This window comes from Argiope bruennichi, chromosome X1, assembly GCF_947563725.1.
Source record: "Argiope bruennichi chromosome X1, qqArgBrue1.1, whole genome shotgun sequence".
NCBI lineage: Eukaryota > Metazoa > Arthropoda > Arachnida > Araneae > Araneidae > Argiope > Argiope bruennichi.
Genome location: NC_079162.1, coordinates 26,717,378 through 26,738,385, shown reverse-complemented (window position 1 = coordinate 26,738,385; position 21,008 = coordinate 26,717,378). Strand labels below are relative to the sequence as shown.

Sequence of the window (21,008 nt, the reverse complement as noted above, 5' to 3'; positions counted from 1 at the left end):
ATCGGAAGGGAAGGTTCATTGACTTTGAGTGGTATCTCTCCCCTGTCCTGCGTAATAATCCACTGGAAGCGATACTCGTCAGGATTAGCCTGGCCTATCGTCCAACTCTCGGCAAATCGCGGTTAATCACAGGCAAAGAAAAAGCATTTCGTTGCAAGCGACCCATTTCGTTTCAGTCCGCTATGCAACAAGTGCTATTTGACAGTTGAGTTGCTAAGCGAGAAGGACGGGAGGAGGGAACAAACTGATCTGAATTTGGAATTCAGTTCAGCTCCGTATTTATTTCTGATTTGGTTGGTTTGTGTGACCTTTACAAACCCAACATCATGTTAATTTGTCTCATGTTTAGGCCAAACGATGCTTTTTGGGAGAATGCGTTTTAATACATTATTTATTTCGAGCTTGTGCCGATTTTGCGAATTGGATACATTGCAAATTATGTCATTTCGACTTATTCGATAAATTCTGGGGGGGAAACTACGAGAAATTCATTGAAAATGTTTGAATATCTGTCACATTCGATGCTTTTTTTTTTTTTCTTGCTTTGTGATTTGGTGATTCCAGCTACTGAATATTATATGTTGTTTAGATCGAAGGAGGTTTTGAAGAGAGTGTAGTTTAATTTATTATTTTATGTATGAGCCAAATTTAAATATTTGAAGTATTTTGGGTATTTAAGAAAAGATTTAATCTTATAATGAAACATTTCAAATCTTAATTTTGCATTTATATATAAAGAATGCAAACAATTTTAACATCATGCGCAAAATTTTAAAAATCCATCTATAAAAATTTTTTAGTTGTCATGCATAACTTATTTACTTTTAATAAAAGAGTAGTTAGCCTATAAATATTTCTTTTTCCCTCCTAAACTAAGAAATTCTTAAAATTATGTTTTTAATTTTTTTTCAGATAGATTCTTCTCCGAAAAATAAAATGAGATATATTGCTAAAATCCAATACATTCTTTGAAGTTGCTCGTTTCCTTATTAGCTAGAAAATTTGTATAATGAATTGGAATTTTATACTTGGCATAGAATTGTAAAAGTTTTTAGTTAGCAATGATCATTGATGGTAGAACATCTGTTTGCTAAGACTCGTCAGGTTTTGGAAAAATGAGCTAACTTGACAAAAATGAACAATTTTCGTTTATTCCTTCATTACAAAAAGAAAATTCTATTTATGCGCATTTTGAAATTATAAAAATATTATTTTTATTATCTTTCATCTTAATATTTTTAAATGGAATAATTTCCCTTTCAACATCTAATTTACTTGCTTTGAAAGAAGAAAATGAAGTTTGACAGTTTCAGCTTTTAAACGGATTTTCCGTAAAAGTTTATTGTTTTGACAAAACATTCGAATTTGGAATTCTCTTCCAGATCCACATTTATTTTTCTTTCATTCAGTCTGAGTGTTCTTTGCATACTTTATTTAATGGGCATCTCTCGCCAGTTTAAACGAAGCACGTTTTGGAAAAACTTGTTTTATATAAAATATGCAGGTAATTATTGAAATCGGCTACCTTTTGCTCAAAATAATAGATGATATTTGTTGCTCATTTTTATAGGTTATAAAAAGATTATAACCTTCAAAACAAGATTAAAAAAATTTCAACAGTAGAAATGGGTAAATCCTTTTAAATGACTGTAAGGAATATAATAAAAATTATTTAAACGATCTCAATTTGAAATTAGTTTTTAATTAAAATTAATCCTAAGAAGAACATTAATTAAAAATGTTTTTACAAAAAGTTTTTTCTTACAAGACAAAATTTGAAGCAAATAATTTTATAAATCATAAATTTATTCAAAATGAATTTACAAACAATAAAAATTGTATCAATTCAGATATCAATTATTGCGCCGTGCAAGTTTAAACTTTAAATGCTATTATGCATAGTACTTTATATATATTATTGGGTATCTAGCTATTATGGAGATTTATTGGAGAATAATTATCTATAAAGGTAAATTTTCCTGTTACACCCTTAAAATGATATCTGTCAGAAGTTAAAACTTAATTAAATAAAATTTCTATCGTTGATAGTAATGCTCGTCATTTGAAAATTTTTTTGGGGTTATCCTTTGTTGAATTCTTGTTGTGTAGCAAAAATGTCTCAGCAAGTTCATTAAAAAAAAGTTTGTGAGCGTGAATGAATGAACTAGTCAGCTCTATTTCCTATTCCACAGAATTCATAATACGGGTGTTGTATATTCTTTTGTTATGGTAGTTTTTTCATTTTCTATAATAATGTGGTTTTCTGAGGTGAAGGACTTAAAACAAGAATTGTTTTGGAAACAAACATTCTTTTTTTCACAATGTCTCTCATGGTCATTCATTGTGACCGAATTAGCTCCTGTCGCCCTCTGTTGGAGAAGAATGGAACTCGCCTTCAGAACACTGGGTTTGGTTATACAGATGCCTCATATTTGATTGAAGCCATTACTGCGAATAGAAAAAGTTGTTAAATTGTTACACTTCTTTACAAAATGTTATATTTTCATAATGTGGCTTATATAAAAAGCACAAGCTTTTCTTAGTTATGCGATTCTTAAAGTTGAGATAATTGATATTTCCTAGGCACTTTTATTTTCGTTCATCAGGTATATAAGTTTTCAATTTATAGCAGCCACAGCGTAGCTCATGGTAATGAATTTCTAAATTGAAGCAGGAACTTATGTATTACTTATGCGTCTGTCAGACAAACTTTCGTGCATGAGTAAACTCGAACTACATATTTGTTTCCGTAGTCGTTTGTAGATTTCATGCGTAATTGAAGAGCGATACGAAAAACTGCGTGCTCGATTTTGGGAGTTCCGAAATAATGAGCTCGAAATAAATACAGAAGATTGTTAGCACAGTCGACGAATAAAGAAAATAAAATCTGTTTCAATTCATTAGCCGACAAGCATATTATTAAAGAATTCTCTTTTAATGTGAAAGCTATTCTCGAAATCAACGAAGAATTTATTATTAGTATACCAATAACTGAAAGGAAGTATCGTACTATTTTCATCAATATCTAAGTCAAATTTATTTTTGTAATTTCTTTTTGTGTGTGAAATTTGTTTGATACAATAGTGCAATTGTCATTCACCATTTTGACATATTTGGTATAAAATTATCAATTTTCAATCAATAAGAGAAGTATAATTTATTTCAACAATGTTAGCGAATTTCTTAACCCTTAATACACCATTGACACCACTACAGTGACATGGGATTCAATGCATACTACAGGCTCAAAACACATATAATTCATTTTTTTATTTCAACTATGTAAACACATTTATTGAGAGCACAATTATTGATTTTGGTTGCTAATCAAAGTAATTGTATCGTGATAAGGAAAAAATGTAATCATACATGCCGTAGCGAAATTACTGAAGTGCTAAGGGCAAAATTTATAGAAGAAACTATGTCAAATGCTATAATTAATCCTCTATTCAACTTATTTCGGGGTGTTTTAAGTTGCAGAGCCATAATCTGAGCATTTTAATTGAAAGTTTGCGAATTTGATTCCAAGATGCTCAATCGAATGGTTAAAAGTTCCGGCAATTAAGAAAACTACAGGGTATTTGCAATTGAAGATTCCAATTTAGTAGGGCTATTAAAAGAAAAAATCAAAGCACAACCTTGTTGTTCGTCAGAAATTGCAAATAACAGTTGAAAATTTAACTTCAACGTAGTTATAAATGTTCATTGCAAGCCCCCCCCCCAAAAAAAATATGAAAGATATCAAGTTGATACGATAATTCATGCCATACTTTTTCAGTATCTCTGATGTGACGCTTTGAAAGCTTGCAGATATTCATGTGTTAATCTTGTCAACATCTGTTGCTAACGGTGGAACAAACACTTGCTATTTAATGTATACACACAAAAAAAATCAAATATTGCTATATATATATGTGCAAATATTACTAAACTCACTTCACACTAGACATATAGAAAAAAATTGTTGAATAAGTTATCCTATCACATCGCTATCCTTTGCATTTCTAGAGAGGCTCACATTGAATTCGTATAACTGTGTTGAAATTTCAGCTGTTATTTTTGATTTCCGATGAACAACAAGGCTGTACTTTGTTTAGTGTTCTTTTAATAGACCTTCAAAGTTGGGATATTCATTTATAAAATCCTTATATTTTATATTGTGTAAAAGTTTCCATTGATGGAATTTGGCTTCAGGATTGGAAGTTTGAGGTTCGAAAACTACCAAAGTTCCTTTTGTAAAAGGACTTTATGCGCGTACGTACATATATAATATAAAGAACTATTCATCAAAATTCCATAACATGAGAAAGGAAAGTAACCAGAAAGAAACAAAGTATTTCTACAAGAATAATAATTAAATGCATAAAATATATGGGTTATGGTAGGTTATTTAAACTTCAAAAAATATTTATAATGAAAAATATAACATTTGTGTTACATGAGAAAGAAATCAGAAAGCAGTACACTCTGCATCAGCTTGCTAAATTACACTGTCTAATCTTTAAACCCGCGGTGAATTTTCATTTTTTCCAAGTAAAAGTTTTTACTCATTACTTTCTTTCTCCTAAGTTTCAATAGTTGTTTCCATATAGCGCTTGCAGATAAATCTAAATTCTTTTGGAGTGAAATATTTATATGCAAAGCTATAATAATGTAACCTGCTAAATTAATAATGTTGGGAGTAATTTCTACGTTGTCCAACATAAATAGGGTAACTGCCAAACTAGATTAGAACCTGTGACCTTTTCGAAAGGAACTGGATAATTGTCGATCAGTAATCGAATTAAGCAGGGTTGACATTAAGGCAGTAAAATAATACATGCGCAGAAAGAGCGATCAATAAAAGTTACATCTCCCAACGAGTACTTCACCTACTGTTGTGCCGTTTCTGAGCTTATATGATCTTGCTGGATTGACAATAATGACTTAATGTAAACTTTGTTTTCAGAGCATTATTGTTACAAATATCGCTGAAGTAACTCTTTCAGGCTTGCTTTCTAATAAACATAAATCTAATGAGTAGTTCTCAAATAGGGGAAATGATAATCTAATAGCAAAGTCTCGGCTTTAAAATGAGAGGAATTGCACTGTTCTCACTGAATAATCACTTTTTGCGCTTAATATTTCTAATCTTCAAGCTGTTCAGATCTTCAGAAAAAATTCTCGGAAACTCCATATTGGATTAATTCCGTAGTCAAAACAGATGCACTACAATTAGAAATACCATTATTATTCAAACTATGACAAAACTAGTGAATGAATTCACTCGATGTTTCATTGAGCAATAAGCACTTGACGTCATTGGGGAGGTGCTTGAAATGTGGTCCGCACTGGGTGACACCATTAATAGGAGCAAATCTAAGTTACTGGTTTAAATTGTTAGGCTTTGAAATAATTATCCTGTTTACCATTTTTTTTCTCATTCTAACCACATGAAACAATGTAAAATGTATTCAAGCTTCCAGGATTTTAACTCTTTGCAAGGGAGCATTTTGTATGTAATTATGATCATTCCGTAATGCATAAAGATAAAAACACGTATTTATATATATGCATATATAATATTAATTGTAGACATTCATGAGCCTGATATTGATTTTATTTTCTTCATATATTGAATATCCAATTTTTGACCAGCCACTTATATTTACATTTATTTAGCTTTTCTAGTATGAATGAATTTTCGGATGACATTCAAAATGATAGATAAGCAAATGATTTTTTTCGCATGTTAGAGGAATTATAAAAGAATTAAAATAGAATTTTTTTAAAAAAAAGTCAAGTTTAGACTAGAACAGGTCACATGTCTTTCAAAACAACTGGTAACCATCTACGATTGGGTTACGTATTGTATCTTCGGAAGCATAAAAACTTTCACAGCGTGTTTTGTCTCCTTATATTCCTCTCTATTATAATTCAAAAAATTATTTAGAAGCGATCCTTAATTAGGTATTTAATTATAATTTATCGGACATCTTTACGCAAATAAAATTTAAAAAAGCATTATTTATCTTTAATTGTTAACTTTACTTGCATGGTTTTTTGCCTTATTTAAAAAGATATTTCGCTTAAAAAATTATTCTGAGGTTAGGGGAGGAGTGTCACCATCAAAAAGTATTGGCAGGTAGGAGAAATCTAAGATTCCAATTGAGAAGTTTTTGAATTCGTCTTTTCTTATATGAATCTAGGAAATTTCGGATCACCCTTTTTTTTATTGAAACACTATTCAGAATTTTCTAAAATTTTAGGAAATTGAAATGAAGGAGGTGTTGACTGAAAACTAAGGGTCAAATTTCAATATGACAAAACTCGCATCCACATGAATCATCTATATCAAAGTAAATAAGTTTTCCTTTGAAAAATCTTAATTTGGTTTGAGAAATGGATATAGCACTGCATATTAACCCTTTGAATTAAGAAAAGTAATTATATGCATAATTATTCCTCTAATATAAGGACTTGTTTATTATTCCCAAAAAAGATGCATATATAATTGTTGTATGTGTATTTATTTTTCGTATATTATATTTAGCTTAAATATATATAAAAATAAATACATATTTAAAGTGCAGATTAATTTTTCAGGGAAATTCATCTTCTTACTACTCTGTAGGTATTTTTAATAATCAAGATTAAATAAATTTAACTCGCCAAATGATGCATCATCTTGAATAATGCTTGAAAGAAGACATGATATACTATATACTATTATTATAATGATTGTAACAGACATGTAACATCATAACATAGCTTAATATGATATACTATAATTATACAGAATTGACATGAAATGAATGCAGCCTCACTCTTGTATAAAAGATTTCTGTCTCAAATAGGCATCGATATCTTTCTTAGACCTCTCCCGACAGTAAAGGTCGACTTTATTTTAACTGCTGCTTAGTTAAATGTGATGTAAGTCGATTGTTAATATGTGTTTCTTATCGTGTAATAATTACTTATATTTTTTGAAATGAAATCTTATTTTTCTTCTTACAGATGTTTTTTTCAATCTTACTCATTGTACATTAACGATGTATTTATGATAGTGCATGGAAACTGCGCTTTGTTGACGCAGATGTTTTTGCTGAGATTTCGTGACATATATTTTTTTCTTTCGATGTTATAATATTTGATTGTTTCGGGAAAAGAATCTTTTTCAACTTTCAAGAGTCGAATCATTGAATTTCGAAGCTTTTCAAGGAAAATAAAATTCTGCATGTCCTTCCTGTTGTTTATAGGAAATGTTCTTTAATATAAGAGATTTTTTTGACCCGCTAGATTTTCGATTGTCTTAAACTAAGAATAAAACTAGTTTGAACAGTCTAATAACATAGAAATGTGTCCTTAGCGAAATTCTTCATACAGTTACCGGACTTTAATTTCTGTGGGATATCTAACAAAAACATTCCGTAAAAGTTATTTTCTTTTATCTGTGGATGAACAATCACAGAAATCAAACTTTAAATAGGAAAAATGGAACAGACATTTTAAATTTATGACGATCGATTCTTTTGGATATCCTTTCATTCTTTCCAATTTAGTACTTACTGCCGTTCTACATGTTTCATTATTTTTGATTCCCCATTTTAAATAAAATCGCAGTTAGGCTAGAAATAAGCGTTGCGATTCGAAGTTTTATTTTGAGAGAAGCGTATTGCATTAAAAAAACTATGGATAAAAATCACTGTGTATCCGCTTAGCATTTTGGATTTTAAAAAAATTACAGTAGACTCCTGATTATCCGCGGGCTAATTATCTGCGCCTGCCGCACTTTTTTTTTTTTTTTTTTTTTTTTTTTTTTGCTTCCAAGCAAAGAAAAAATGCTTCCAAAGCAAGAAGCAAACACAAATGACTGATTTCTTCAAAAAGGTGTAGTTTTACAGTTATGCTTTTGTAATTACATAATACATTACAGTATTAAAACAGTACATATGTATTAATTTTTCTGTGTATCCTTGACGCCTCTCGTAAGTACAAAGCACTTTTCTGTTTTCATTAACAAATGCATTTTAGGTTAGTTTTGAGTGATATACTAAAATATTAAGCGTTAGTTAAACATTTTCTGCTGTTTATTTTACGTTTCATTGTACATAAAACGATTTTTCAAAGTTGGAATGACTGTTTTCTCTTTTGCTATACCCGTTTTTAGCTTTTTTCGGATTATCCGCGATTTTTGTTATCCATGGCAGCCGCGCCACCCAATTCCGCGGATAATCGGGAGTGTACTGTAAAAGTACAATCTAGTATGGTTTCTCCTCTATATTAACAATAAAATTTTACTCACAAAAGCGTTGATTTTAGAAATTTGTGATTATATTGAGATGACGCATTTTCATGATTATCTCCATCGCATTAGATATTATATGCACTTTATAGTGTTGACGGATTTTGCTCAATACAGATCTTAAATGATCATAGAAGTAATTTTCAAATTTTCTTCATATATCTTTTTATGTTTCTGAATACAAATAGACAATGAATCTTTTACAGACTAGCTGGTTCAATTTTTTAATTACCTCGTTCCCAAAACCTTACACGAGCAAACACATACACTTACATGATTTCAAAAATGCGTTTTTCGAACTCCGGAATCGATCTAAAACCCGATTGATATTTTCACTCTGTATACTGCTCTTACGAAAATGAATGCTTATGTAAACATTTAATAATGAAAAGTGTTTTCCTTTGAATAGAAAATGGGAGTGCATGTTTTGTGAAATAAGTTTCATAATATATTTCTGAGGAAATTATTATTATTATTATTTTTTTTAGTTCTTCGCATATAAGAGTCTGTAATAGATACAAAGAAGCAACTTTTGTCCTGGAACTTAAAAATGGATGTATTATAGACTTATGTATTTGGCTTAATGTTTTGATGAAACAGATGCTTTAGTATTGAATTTCGTTACATACTCGGCTTCATGTGAATAATTTTGTTCAGAATTAGAAAAGTTTACAGAAAAGTACTGAAGCGTTTCTTTGAAAAAACATAAATAATTGTATTTCATGATTAAGAATGTCGGAAATTAAATAAAAATCTTGATGAAGCAAATATGCATGTATTGAAATATGATTATGCAGAATTCATATGCCGTGCATTAGTATAAGGCATTTAGTCCCATGATAGCATGAGATTTAATTTTAAATGCTTTTATTTATTTAACTTGATTTGTTTCGTGTTTATAACAATGGAATTTTATCGACTTTTTTTTTCATTTTTTGTTGCATTAGCGGTCTGCAGTTTTGTATGGTTGTGTGTTAATGCTGACTATGCAATGTTTTGATATTTTCAAATCCTAATTGGGATTTAATCAATTTTTTTTATCAAATTTTAATTCCATATGAATAACCGTCTGATAGTGAATTTGAAAAAAAAAATTGATTTTGAGATTCAGTAATATTTATAATAATTAAGAAATACATTAAAGATACAAAAAAAGTTATTAAGATTACATAATATGTATGGAGAAGTATACTCCTAAATAAGATTAGAAAAATGTAGCATATAAATTAGCTGTTTGCTAGATTTGGTAAATATTTCAAACTGAGGAATGGACTGGAGAACGCATTTATTTAAAATAGTTAGTAGCTGAAATTGTTTTATCAAGTAATTGTATGTGATTTTATACTCATTTCAAACTTCTAATAGAACAATTTAAGTTCACAGTTCACGAGAGGCCAGAAGAGACAGAATAAAAGTTGAATATCATATGAAATTAAAATGTTCTGTAGTCTATAAATAGTATTCCTGGAAATGAAAAAAATTAATATAATTTTGTTACTTTTGCATTTTCTCCCGGGTACAATGAAAACTAACTACTTATGATATTTCAAATCTGCGTAGCCAGATTTTAAGTTATATTTCGTCTTTTGTTCCTATCATAAAATCTTTTTTAATGTTCTCAAATTTTCTCGAACCATAACTAATAATCGTGTATATATAATCAAACTAAAAATTTAATCATTTGCTTTTGTTATTTTCTCCATGCCGTTAGACTCAGATCCGTTGTCCATCCCTATTTTTAAAGCATCACCAACAATGAATTTTATCATCTTTCAATTTGCATACGAGCTACTATTTTTGGTGATAAATGCGAGTTCACTGTTCGAAATAAATAAAAAGAACCCAAAGAGGAACTGACAATCGAAGCAGCGCGTTTTTCCGATTTCTGGATTAGGTTAGAATAAAATTGAATCATGCATTATACATGAAAGCTTCACGCCATTGCAGTAAAAATTGACTTCGGTGCATAATATATCCGTCTGAAACACGCACTTCTCTGTCGCGACCACTTTTCCTAAACATTTCCCTAAATAATTCATCTGAATAGTTCCGCTTTGCGTTCGGGTTTGTGGCACGTGCTCTTTGTAGTCCGAGTTTTCCCATTTTATGACATGTCATGTGCCACAAACATATTCATGTCAATCTTCCAACTTTTTTTTAAAATCCGTATTCCCTGTTCAGCTTGAATGGGGGGGGGGGAATTTAATTTTCTCTGCCATTATATATTCACCATCGACGAATTTGCTGACAGTTATTGACAATCAGTTGAATACTTAATAGAATTTCTTATGAAGTTTTTCCAGAAAAATGTGCTAATGCATGACTAATATGATGTTTCGGTTTAGTTGAGCGAAAAGTGAGGTCAGACAGAGTGCATTTTCAAAGGTATGCCGTTTGGGTATCCAAATTATTATGATTAAACTACTTTCTGTATTTGAAGTTAATATTGCGAAATATTTCTTGTATCTAATGATTTGATGTTATATTTATGACATTAAGTTTCTCAGGTCATTAGCAGGATTTTTGTTTAAACTTATCCAAATTAATTTTATCAGCATCAGTATGATTTAATAATGCTCATTTTTAAGTATATAAACCCTGATGAAATATCTATTTTGAGTATTATTTAGCTTCCCTTATTTTGAAATAATCAAAAAGTTTGGCTAATAATCTAAGCATATCCGAGGGATCTTGATTGTTGATTTCAGATCTTGTTTTCACATTGAAGACCAGAATATTGCGACTTCAAGATCTAATTTCTTTAAAAAATACATCTGCCTCATATATAGGCCTAATGAAAATTAAATCTAGAAATCAAATAACAACCCCTGAAGAGGCGTGGAATTTTAGACGAGGAGGGAGAGTAGTACCACATTAGTTTTGTCTTACTCAACCACGTTTCTAGAACTACAAACTCTGTCCTTAAGCAGCCATCATGTAGCTTCAAAGCAAGGCATTAATTTTATTAATCTAAACCAGTATGTCCACAGTATGATTTAAAATATTATTTAAACTTTCAATTGATAATTTTACCAATTTTAAGGATACTTTCATGATACCAACTGGATGTTCTAAATGCCAAAAAAATATTTTCAATATGAACAATATTTAAAAATTGTTGTTGCAATCCAATTCTCCTTTTAATGTGCAATTTCAAAATGCTTTGCTGTTGGTAAGAAAAGAAAATAATAAAAGAAACATCAAGTAGACACGACCGTTTTCCACCAGTCATTCATTTAATTTAACACTTAGATTATGATAAAAATTGTTATTATCTATTGCATTAAACTTGTAAGTACAATTTTCATTTATAAACTTCGATCTAAAATTACAAAATCCGTCACCAATTTGCGTTTCTGTAAATTCAGAACGGGATATTAACCAGTCATATAAAATATGTGGGTGTACCGTATATATCCGTCAATGTCGGATGCTGCGATGCCGTATATCCGCCACTTTGGCTGTCGGTGCATTTGTCCTGGGTAGATACTTTAAAGTTTCACTTGGCTGCCATCAATATTTTCTCAAAGCTGCTGTGCTAAAAGGATGGGCATTTTTCTAGTTTAATAATCGCCATAGATTGGATTAGGGAGAATTTAAAAATTTAGATATCTTGTTAATCTACTTAACTGATTTATCACAACTTAGGCAATAGATCTAATTTATTGAATATATTTGAAAGCTAATTTCTTGAGGGTTTATCTGCCGAGTTTGAAATAAATCAGCTTATATTTTTTCGTTTAATTTATCATATCGATAAAAGATTGTTGCAGTTCATTGGCTTTCAACTGCATTTCAGGGAAAATGATAAAGTGTGTGATGACCATGAATTCCATGGAATCTCTTTTAATTCCGTCAAGACATTGTTGACCTTTTTCATTTTAGAACGAACCACGCATTTTTTATTACATTTTATTATGTATTTTAGTAATTTCCTCAGTCTGTTAACAGGCTCTTTCTTCAAGATAAAAACATAGTATTATTATGCGAATTTTTTAAGTTAATTTTCTGCTTCAAGAAAACTGATTACATGCACATGTATTATGTAAAAGTACAGGTCTACTGCTATTATGATTGTTCTTCCTACTGATGAAATTCATCCAAAAACACGTTTATTTTAATAAAATGTACTTTAATCGTAGACAAAAGCAAACATAACATTAAAGATATAATTTATAAAATGATGTAATATATACATATTTTATATAATCAGTAGGTATATTATCAATTGATAACTAATGAAAAATAAATTTAATTCACGAAACACAAGAAATTTAACTAATATCATTTTCATTAAGCCTAGTTACCTAAGCCTTTCGTTATCTCTTCTTTTTTACTTTAATCTTATTACTGGTAATTTTCAATTACCGAAAAAATGGATAAAAATTTTTAGTATAATTATAATTCGGTAATTAATCAATGCTTATAAAATGTTCATTTCTTCCTTTTAAAATTTTTAAATCTTGATTTTTTTTTTCCTTTAGATGACAGTGTTCCGACATCAAATCACTCTTCAACTATTCCTTCCAGTCCAGAACCTAAAGAAACTGCCAGTAATGAACAACAAAACTCTAATGCATCCAAGACAACCAGCGCTGCAGATTCGGTCAAAGCAGATGCTGTCCATCCTTTCCAACTTTTCCCCTCCAATGCCCCTCCTAGTTTACCTTCATCACCACCTCCTAAATTACCTGTACGTTCTTCATCTTTAGAAGATGTTAGAGGAAGACTATCAGAGGCCAATGTGGCTATACTAGAACTCAAAGAAAAAGGCAATCGACGAAGACGAAGGACTACACTTCCTAAACGCAGATTTTCCGACCTTAATTTGCATATCCTGCTTTGTCCTAAATCCTCCCTCTGTGGTGACGGAAGCAGTAGTGATGACGTACCTCTTACAGCATCTTCGCAGAGAGCTCACAGGTCGTTGCCAGATTCACCTAGCGAACTGGACGAAGTTTCGTCATTCTGTTTCGATTTCTTGGAGAAAAATTCAAAAGAAAAGGTAACTATATATGTGCATAACATATTTCACTTTATCTAGAAGAGTCTTCTACGTGCATTGATAAATCTTTTTCGGATCCTTAATGTCTATGTTAAGTCCAATTCACACACACCCTTATTTTCCTTTAAATCCTGGGGGGGGGGGCATCTGTGGCATGGTAATAAGACCTCAGTTTCTCGACCGGATGACTCCTAGTTCGAAATCCTTTTCTATTGAATATCCGTTGTGCAAAAGGACTTGGTGCATACTAAATCCGATGTCGAAAGGTTAAATGAACTGATCCATAAACGCTTGAAGAGAGAGAAGGAGATTCGGTTCAGGTATTGTTCTTAGCATCTGACCACAATTTAAAATTAAAAAATCCTTTTCAAACTAGCTCCCATGTTGATTAAAAACACTTCGTTAATTTAGCTAAACTAAATTCAGAATATTTATAAGGACCTTTTACTGCATGCATCCATAAATCTATTACGAACGCAGCTGTTCAATGTCTGAATTATGCCCAATTATATTTTAATTTTCCTCCTTATTTTTTGGATTACTGAAAGTGAGCTATGAAAAACAGTATCACAAGGAACAATTTGAGAAGATTTTAATATAACAAATTAGACACAATGATACATTTCATCTAAAATTTTACTGATGATTAACGAATAGCACTACAACCTCCTCTTCCTTGAATTCGATCAAGATGCATATGTTTTTGCTTTCTATTTATTATGTCTGTGGCTGAATTTTAAGCATATTTTTTAATTGAAACAAGGAAAATTTCTAAGCAAAGAGCAGTGAGTAATAAAAATAATAACAAATGCAATTTAGAACCCTGGATTCTCCTTATTGAAATAATCTGAGATGAAACGACACTTGAATTAAATGTGGCTTTTTTTAAAGCAAACAATTTAATGTATCATTAATATTTATTTCAATACCCCTTTTTCCAATGTTTCGCTTAAACGCAGCACCTATAAGTAAACAAAAAAATTCCTCACTAATAGCGTGTAAGATAATTATAAAACTTTTGTGCTTTCCAGTCTTTTAATTTGGCTTTGAAAGCTTTGCCAATAGAAACAATTGACAGTGATATACTACATGGGTCGTTTGAATCTTCAAATATATAAAATTTTCTCTTTTCGCTTTAAGCTGTGGTAAATGTAACTTATCCAGATTTCTATAAATTTTTCAGATCGTAACATGACTTTGTTTCTTGGGCATGAGTAAAGATTGGAAAGAAACTATTTATGTGAGGACATATTTTAACTATGATTAATGAGTCAAAATTGTTTTAACTCCTGTAGCAATAAAGATTTTGATTGAAATTCTGATTTATATTCACCATCTAGTATACTAATGTTTGACAATATTGCATAATAATTCTCAGTAAAAGTGTTTAGGAAACAATAATTAAACATTGTGTCAAAAGATCCAAATTACATAATGGTCTACATTTAATTCTTATTGACTACGAAATGAAACAAAAAAATATAATATTAGAACAAAAATTTTATAAACATCCGAGACTTTTGACAGCTACCTTTTTATATAAGAAAATCACTACTTCCAACAAAAAAAATTATAATAGCTTATTTGTCCTTGAAATATATTGGTCGAATCTGAAATCTAATTTATCTCGTCTCTAAAGAAGCTGATCTCTTATCGCTAACCTCCAAATAATCATTCTGCGTGCTAATCATGATTACCCTGTTCCTCATTGCATTTTATGGATAACATGATTCAAAATTATGCCAAGATATGCTTGAGTAATTCAATCTTCATTCTTATTTCATAAATACTTCAAAATAACACGTTGAGATTTTTAGCTGAAGTAAAACAGGAGTTATTACTCTAGAAAATCTTTTGACAGACACTACTTAAGAGCTTATTTAGCCTTTAATTCAGAAGATGTCATTTCTGCTTTTACTTGCTTGACATTCAATTTAGGTCTTAGATTTAAGATTAATTTTTGTAGATTTTTTTTAGCTTTTTACCTTGTTAGAGATAAAAATAAGGATAATACTTAAAAGCTTGGATGATAAAATAAGCATTGAAAGTAGATGTCTTTTGCAGAGTGAGAAATGATATCAAATTATTTCTAAAAATTCATTTGAATTGATTCGTATATTTAAAGCCATGGTCATAAATTAATTCATGTCTGAATTAAGTACTGTTAAAACTTTTCCATATTGGAATCAGTTTGCTTAAACTCATTATTAAATGAGAATGGTAACTGTCTATACCATCTTAAGTCGTTAAGTTTACAATCTTCTCTTTGTAAGATGCAAATTTAATTCAAAATTAAAATGTCTTTGCTACAGAGGCTCCGAAATATAAATATTGATAAATTCTGTTTTCCTTGAATGTCTCAAAGTTTAATTCCAGCTAATGAAATGTAGTAGCCTAGTTCAAATTAACAAGACTTTCGTTCAATTCCATACGATCAGGTATTCAATATCCTTTCTTGAGGAAAAAAGACAATCTTTATAAATAAAATTTTTGTCATTTTAGCTATTAGAGTAAAGAATAAACTTTAATTTTCTATGATTGCCGAAGGCATCAGTATTCTTTAGTTGCAATAGATAAGTTAGTACAGAAAACTGATATTTTTCAAACAGCTACCTACATTCAATAGTTGGTTTTGGAACGTAGTGGCGTCTTGAATAGGGTCATAATTTCCCCCTCACTATATTGTTGAAAGTATGTTAAATGTGCCATATAAGAATACTCATTACCTCTTTACTCAAACTCAAAGCACCATGACATACCCATATCATTACTTATACCATTAAAGAGTGAAATATTTCAATAAATCTGGATAATGTTAGTATGGAAAAGTTTAGTGCTTATTAGACTTTTATAACAGACGCGCTATTCGAAGTTACTTGAACCGCAATATGGCAAAGTATTTTGATGAACTTTCATAAAAAGGAAATTCTGTTAATCTTTACAAAATTCTGTGAAATGTATTCTTATTTGGCTAATGGTATATTTGGACTCAAGAATCTAGCTCATTTTAAAATTTTTTGAAAGATTTATTGAGTATATCATTTTATTGTTCCATGGTATTTTTTAGCAAATATTTCATTGTGCCATTGTCTATAATTACAAGCTCATTGAGCTATAGAAAAGAATTGAAACGGTACAAATTTCATAAATTTCGAAAAATGTTCTGATATTGAAGTTTCGAACGGCAGTGCGGAAGTTCGGAGAGGGGTTTGCCATCTCAGGTGTCAGGTCATCTAATCGGGGTTCAACATTACGAGGTCCTTTCCAAAATATCCTTAATATTGCTTTCAAAAGGGAGGTTATTATAACTCAGCCAAACTAATCGAAATGCATTGAAAGTCTTATTAATAAAATGCGAAAAAATTATGCATTATCTGCCTATTTAATTTAACAGTAATATTTTTAAATTAAAAAATTAATTTCTTAGAATTCATATTCAACACAAAACAAGAATTTTAATCAACATTCTGTTCTTGGTAATAATTGCGGCACTCAACTATTTAATTATTTCCATAAATGTAATTCAATAAAAAATAAGAATTGAAATTTTGAGGAATACTTTCTTTTATACCAACTTATCTGAATTACTGCTATAAAAGCATACCTCAATTTATAATCTTCAACTAAATTTTAAAGCAAAAAAGAATGAGATTTCGATAACTAACCTAACTCTTTGGAGTCCACTGTCCAGTGCCACTGGACATAAAACTATTTTAGTTTAATGGACAGCGAAGAGTTAAATTTTGATGCTACAACAGCTTGAGTTTCAAGAAAATATATTTTAAAATATTTATTTAAAAAACTTCCTCATAAACAAAATTCCTTATGATTTCATTTTGATTATTAAAATCGAGAAAATAATTTGTCAGAAAAAGTGTTAAGATATGTCAAAGAATTTGTGTCACCATTTAGCATTTAACATATCCGGTTAAACAAATGGTAATATAATCCGTGGAAAAAAAATTATAAAATTATATTAGAGAGTAGTTTATAAACAGTTATAACTATCTTCTTCCAAGGTGTATTGCTCATGAATTTTGTTTATTTTTAAAGTTTACTGGTTTTTATTGCATTTACCAAGCATGGAGTATTTTAAAAATTAAAAAAAAAATAATCTTTCAAAATTAATAGGGTTATTTCCTTTTCTTTTGATAGAGAATTGTAGTAGTTAATAATGAAAATAGTCAACATGCTTGTATTTCTTAATCCACTTGTTTTTCTTAAAGTTCCTTTTATATTCAAGCGGTTACTGAGATTCCAATAGTTAAATTTTCAATTTTATTAAGAATAACAATTGCCAGTCCAGTTCAGCTGTAAAAATTGCTCGCATAAATATCTTTTAAACAATGCTTTCAGAAACTAAAATGCAGTGCTTACTCAACACTTTAGCAACTTATTGTAAGTTAATCTCTTTTTAAGATAAAATGTTGCAGAGGTTTTGTTCCGATTTTCAGGATTTAGCGAGAAGTTTATATCTTAACGCCAACACATCCTACATGTACGGAAAAAAGACGAATAACATAGAACCATTTATTAAATATAGAAAAATATAAATCAGTTTCCTTTTTAAATTTTAATAACTATCTGTGTTGAAATATTAGTATACAAATTTGGTTTTTCTCCTTAAGAATGTAATTTTTCTCTAATTTTTCTTCTAATACTATGTATTGCTTCCCGTGCTTATGATTTTTAATATTCCATAAGAATAAAGACTGCATCTTACTGAAATGAAAGAAATTGTTTCGAGTTCGTATTAAAATAAAATAATTTAAAAATAAAAAGAAATTTTTCTATAAGAAGTAGCTAATTAGAAACAATAGGAGTGATTTCTATCCCTTAAATTCACCCTATTTTTTAATATTTCAATAAAACTTTCCTTTGTAAATTTTCAGGTTCTTTCTTCATCTCGGTCCGTATTCTATGTACCTGTAGAGGCCAAAAGTGAAGTGACTGAAGTTCCTGAATCTAATGATCATGCAAACAGTACCTCCAAATTGGATCAGCAGAATTCGCCGCCTGTGTCGCCATCTGTTGATAGAAAGTGTAATACTTCAACGGAAAACGATGAGTTGACGGATAATTGCGATCTCGATGACAATCTTTCTCCAGATCAATACGATACGGACGAGGATAATTTGGAAAATGATTATGAAAATTTAGATCCAATTTATGAGGAACTTTCAGATGTAACCAATTCTTCGAAAAGTATGTATTATAAGTGTCTTAATAACTGTTGATACAATTATTTTTTTCATTCTTTGATAATTAATTATAATAGGTGAAAAAATTTTTGATATTTATTAAGGCGTGTAGCACATAAAATAAATAAATCGAAATAGCTTTAAATTAATTATTAATTATATGAAATAATTTTTTAAAGTATATATGTAGTAGCTAAAATACATGCTGCTGATATTTTAGATATTTAAAGATTCTTAATTTTTTAAAGTCAAATTTTGATTTATATCTGAATACTGATATTCGTTAATTTGATAATTAAGTATATTTAGATTTAAACCGAAATGATAATCCAATAAATCGATTTTAGATTTTATGGGGGTTTTCCTCTGAATTCGAAAAAATATAATACAATAGTTTAGAAAGTGTTTACAATTTATTGATAATAATTTGCACTTGCATATGCCCATATTGATAAAAAAAATATAGATATTTTAATTCTCAAACATCATTTTAGCCCGCCATTACACTAATAAAATAACTTAAAATTTTCACAAGAGATTTTCAGTTCACAAAATTTTCGGTGTTTATTTAAAGTACAAAGTTGTTCGATATATTTTAAAATCCTATAACAAACTATTCACTTTCCATCTAGAATATTTCTGACAATATTTTTCTGGTCTTAGAGACATGCGTATTTGATGGTAATTTATATGAGAATTTATATTTGTTACTGGATCATTATTTCCGTCTTTACCTATCCTAGACATTGGTTTATTCTTTGAATTTTGACTCATGGTTTTCATATTATTTAAATTCAAAAACTATTTAACTGCTATTCAGATGATTTCATTACTTGTATTATTTACGCCTCTTTTATAGAGGGAATTCAAATTATAAAATTGACGAGTTGTTTTCAATTTCCTAAAGGTTATTATGCATTTTTTTACAATTGAAGAATTGCGAGCTTAAATACGAATCTAAAATTTCAAATTTTTCCTCATTGGAAAAAGATTTTTAACATGAAAATCATTATTTTTCTTATATTTCTAAATATTGAAAAGATAAGACAGTGACTAAAGCCCGACGATTGGAAAGAATAATTCTTCCGAAATCCCACCGACTCAGCAGTAGCTACAGATACTTGCTACGAAGAAACATGAAGCTAACGGTAAATTTAGCGCATTGACTACCATATGATTCACCAGTGAATCAAACTTCTGATTGTACCAAGCCATGTATTTAATTAAATTACTTCTTTCCTATTATAGTTTAGAGAGAGCAAAGAAAGGGTCATGTAATTAGATAGATAATCCGCATATCAGATGTGAGTAATGGCAGTAAACGTGTTAAATGAACCAATCGGAGATAATCAGCAGAAACAGAGAGATCGTAATATCACATAGAGAGAAAAAAAATTAAAACTCAAGTGGAATGAATAATTACACAACCAATTAGAAATCTGCTTGCATCTGTATATAATTACAATTCGAAATATATAAATAAACAATAAAAAAATTCAAATAATATTTATGTTCTAAAATATAGAAATCTTATTAGAAATCTTTAATCATCTTTAATAAAAAAATTATTGATTACGCAATGTAAACATGGGTACTTAGAACACAGTGTTTTTAAGATTTTAAAACACTTCATCTATCAAAAATGAATTATCCCTTTTCCTAATTTATCATATATTTATTTTCTGTAATCCTTTCCTTTGAACCCTTTTCAATTATTCCGAATTGTAGGGCCGCACTGGCCTGGTAGTAAGATCTTGACCTTGGGGCAGAAATTTCTAGGTTGGAAACCCTGTTTCACCAAAAACCCATGGTGTAAGCAAGTCTGGTAAGCATTAAATTCATCGGGACCAAATACCCTCCTACTGATGTTGCGAATGGCTGCCAGCTAATGTGTGGTCCTCGTCATCTAACCACAGTTAAAGTACGAAATTCTCCCCAAATAGCCCCTTTGTTTTAAAACGGGACTTAAATATAATTAAACTAAATTATAACTTTTCTGAAGAGTATTCGCTTTGTTATCAAGAGAATGATTTAAAACTCTGTTTAAAACTTATTGCGCTTTCAGCGTAAAAAATAATGCTTCAATTATTCCCCCTGTTTCTAGAACTACGTTATTGGTTTAATTAATTGGCGAAGGAGCTCTTTCATTACATTTATTCGAGGATGCCCGATTTCGAACCCGAATAGCATTTCACTTAATAAAGCACAAATAAAATTGCATTTAAGAAACAGAAAACATTTATTGCATAAAAACACTGTACATAAAATACAAATATCACTTTTAAAATTAAGCATATAAAAATATTTTAAGCATGAAGTCATTTAAAGAATTTTGGGAGTTACTGCTCTTTAAAAGCTCAGAAATAAGACTTACTTTGAAATCTTTATTTATTGATAAAGAAAGAATTTTATATTTCTAAATTCGAAATAGTAAAACTTAGCTGTTACCTTCCTCTAAACAGCCCCTTATCAAAATGCGAGTGAGCGCATAGGTTTTCTAAGATAAGAAAACGGATGG

General features: G+C 29.7%; 1 protein-coding gene across 2 annotated transcripts in view; it reads left to right on the top strand.

The window, feature by feature from the left end:
* Positions 1 to 21,008, top strand: part of LOC129958327 (uncharacterized) — a 139,813-nt gene that overhangs the window by 84,041 nt on the left and 34,764 nt on the right. For both annotated transcript variants that reach the window (XM_056070738.1, XM_056070739.1), the window contains exons 5-6: positions 12,769 to 13,289; positions 18,182 to 18,494. In XM_056070738.1, coding sequence (XP_055926713.1) covers positions 12,769 to 13,289; positions 18,182 to 18,494 — 834 coding nt within the window. The remainder of the gene's footprint in view (positions 1 to 12,768; positions 13,290 to 18,181; positions 18,495 to 21,008) is intronic.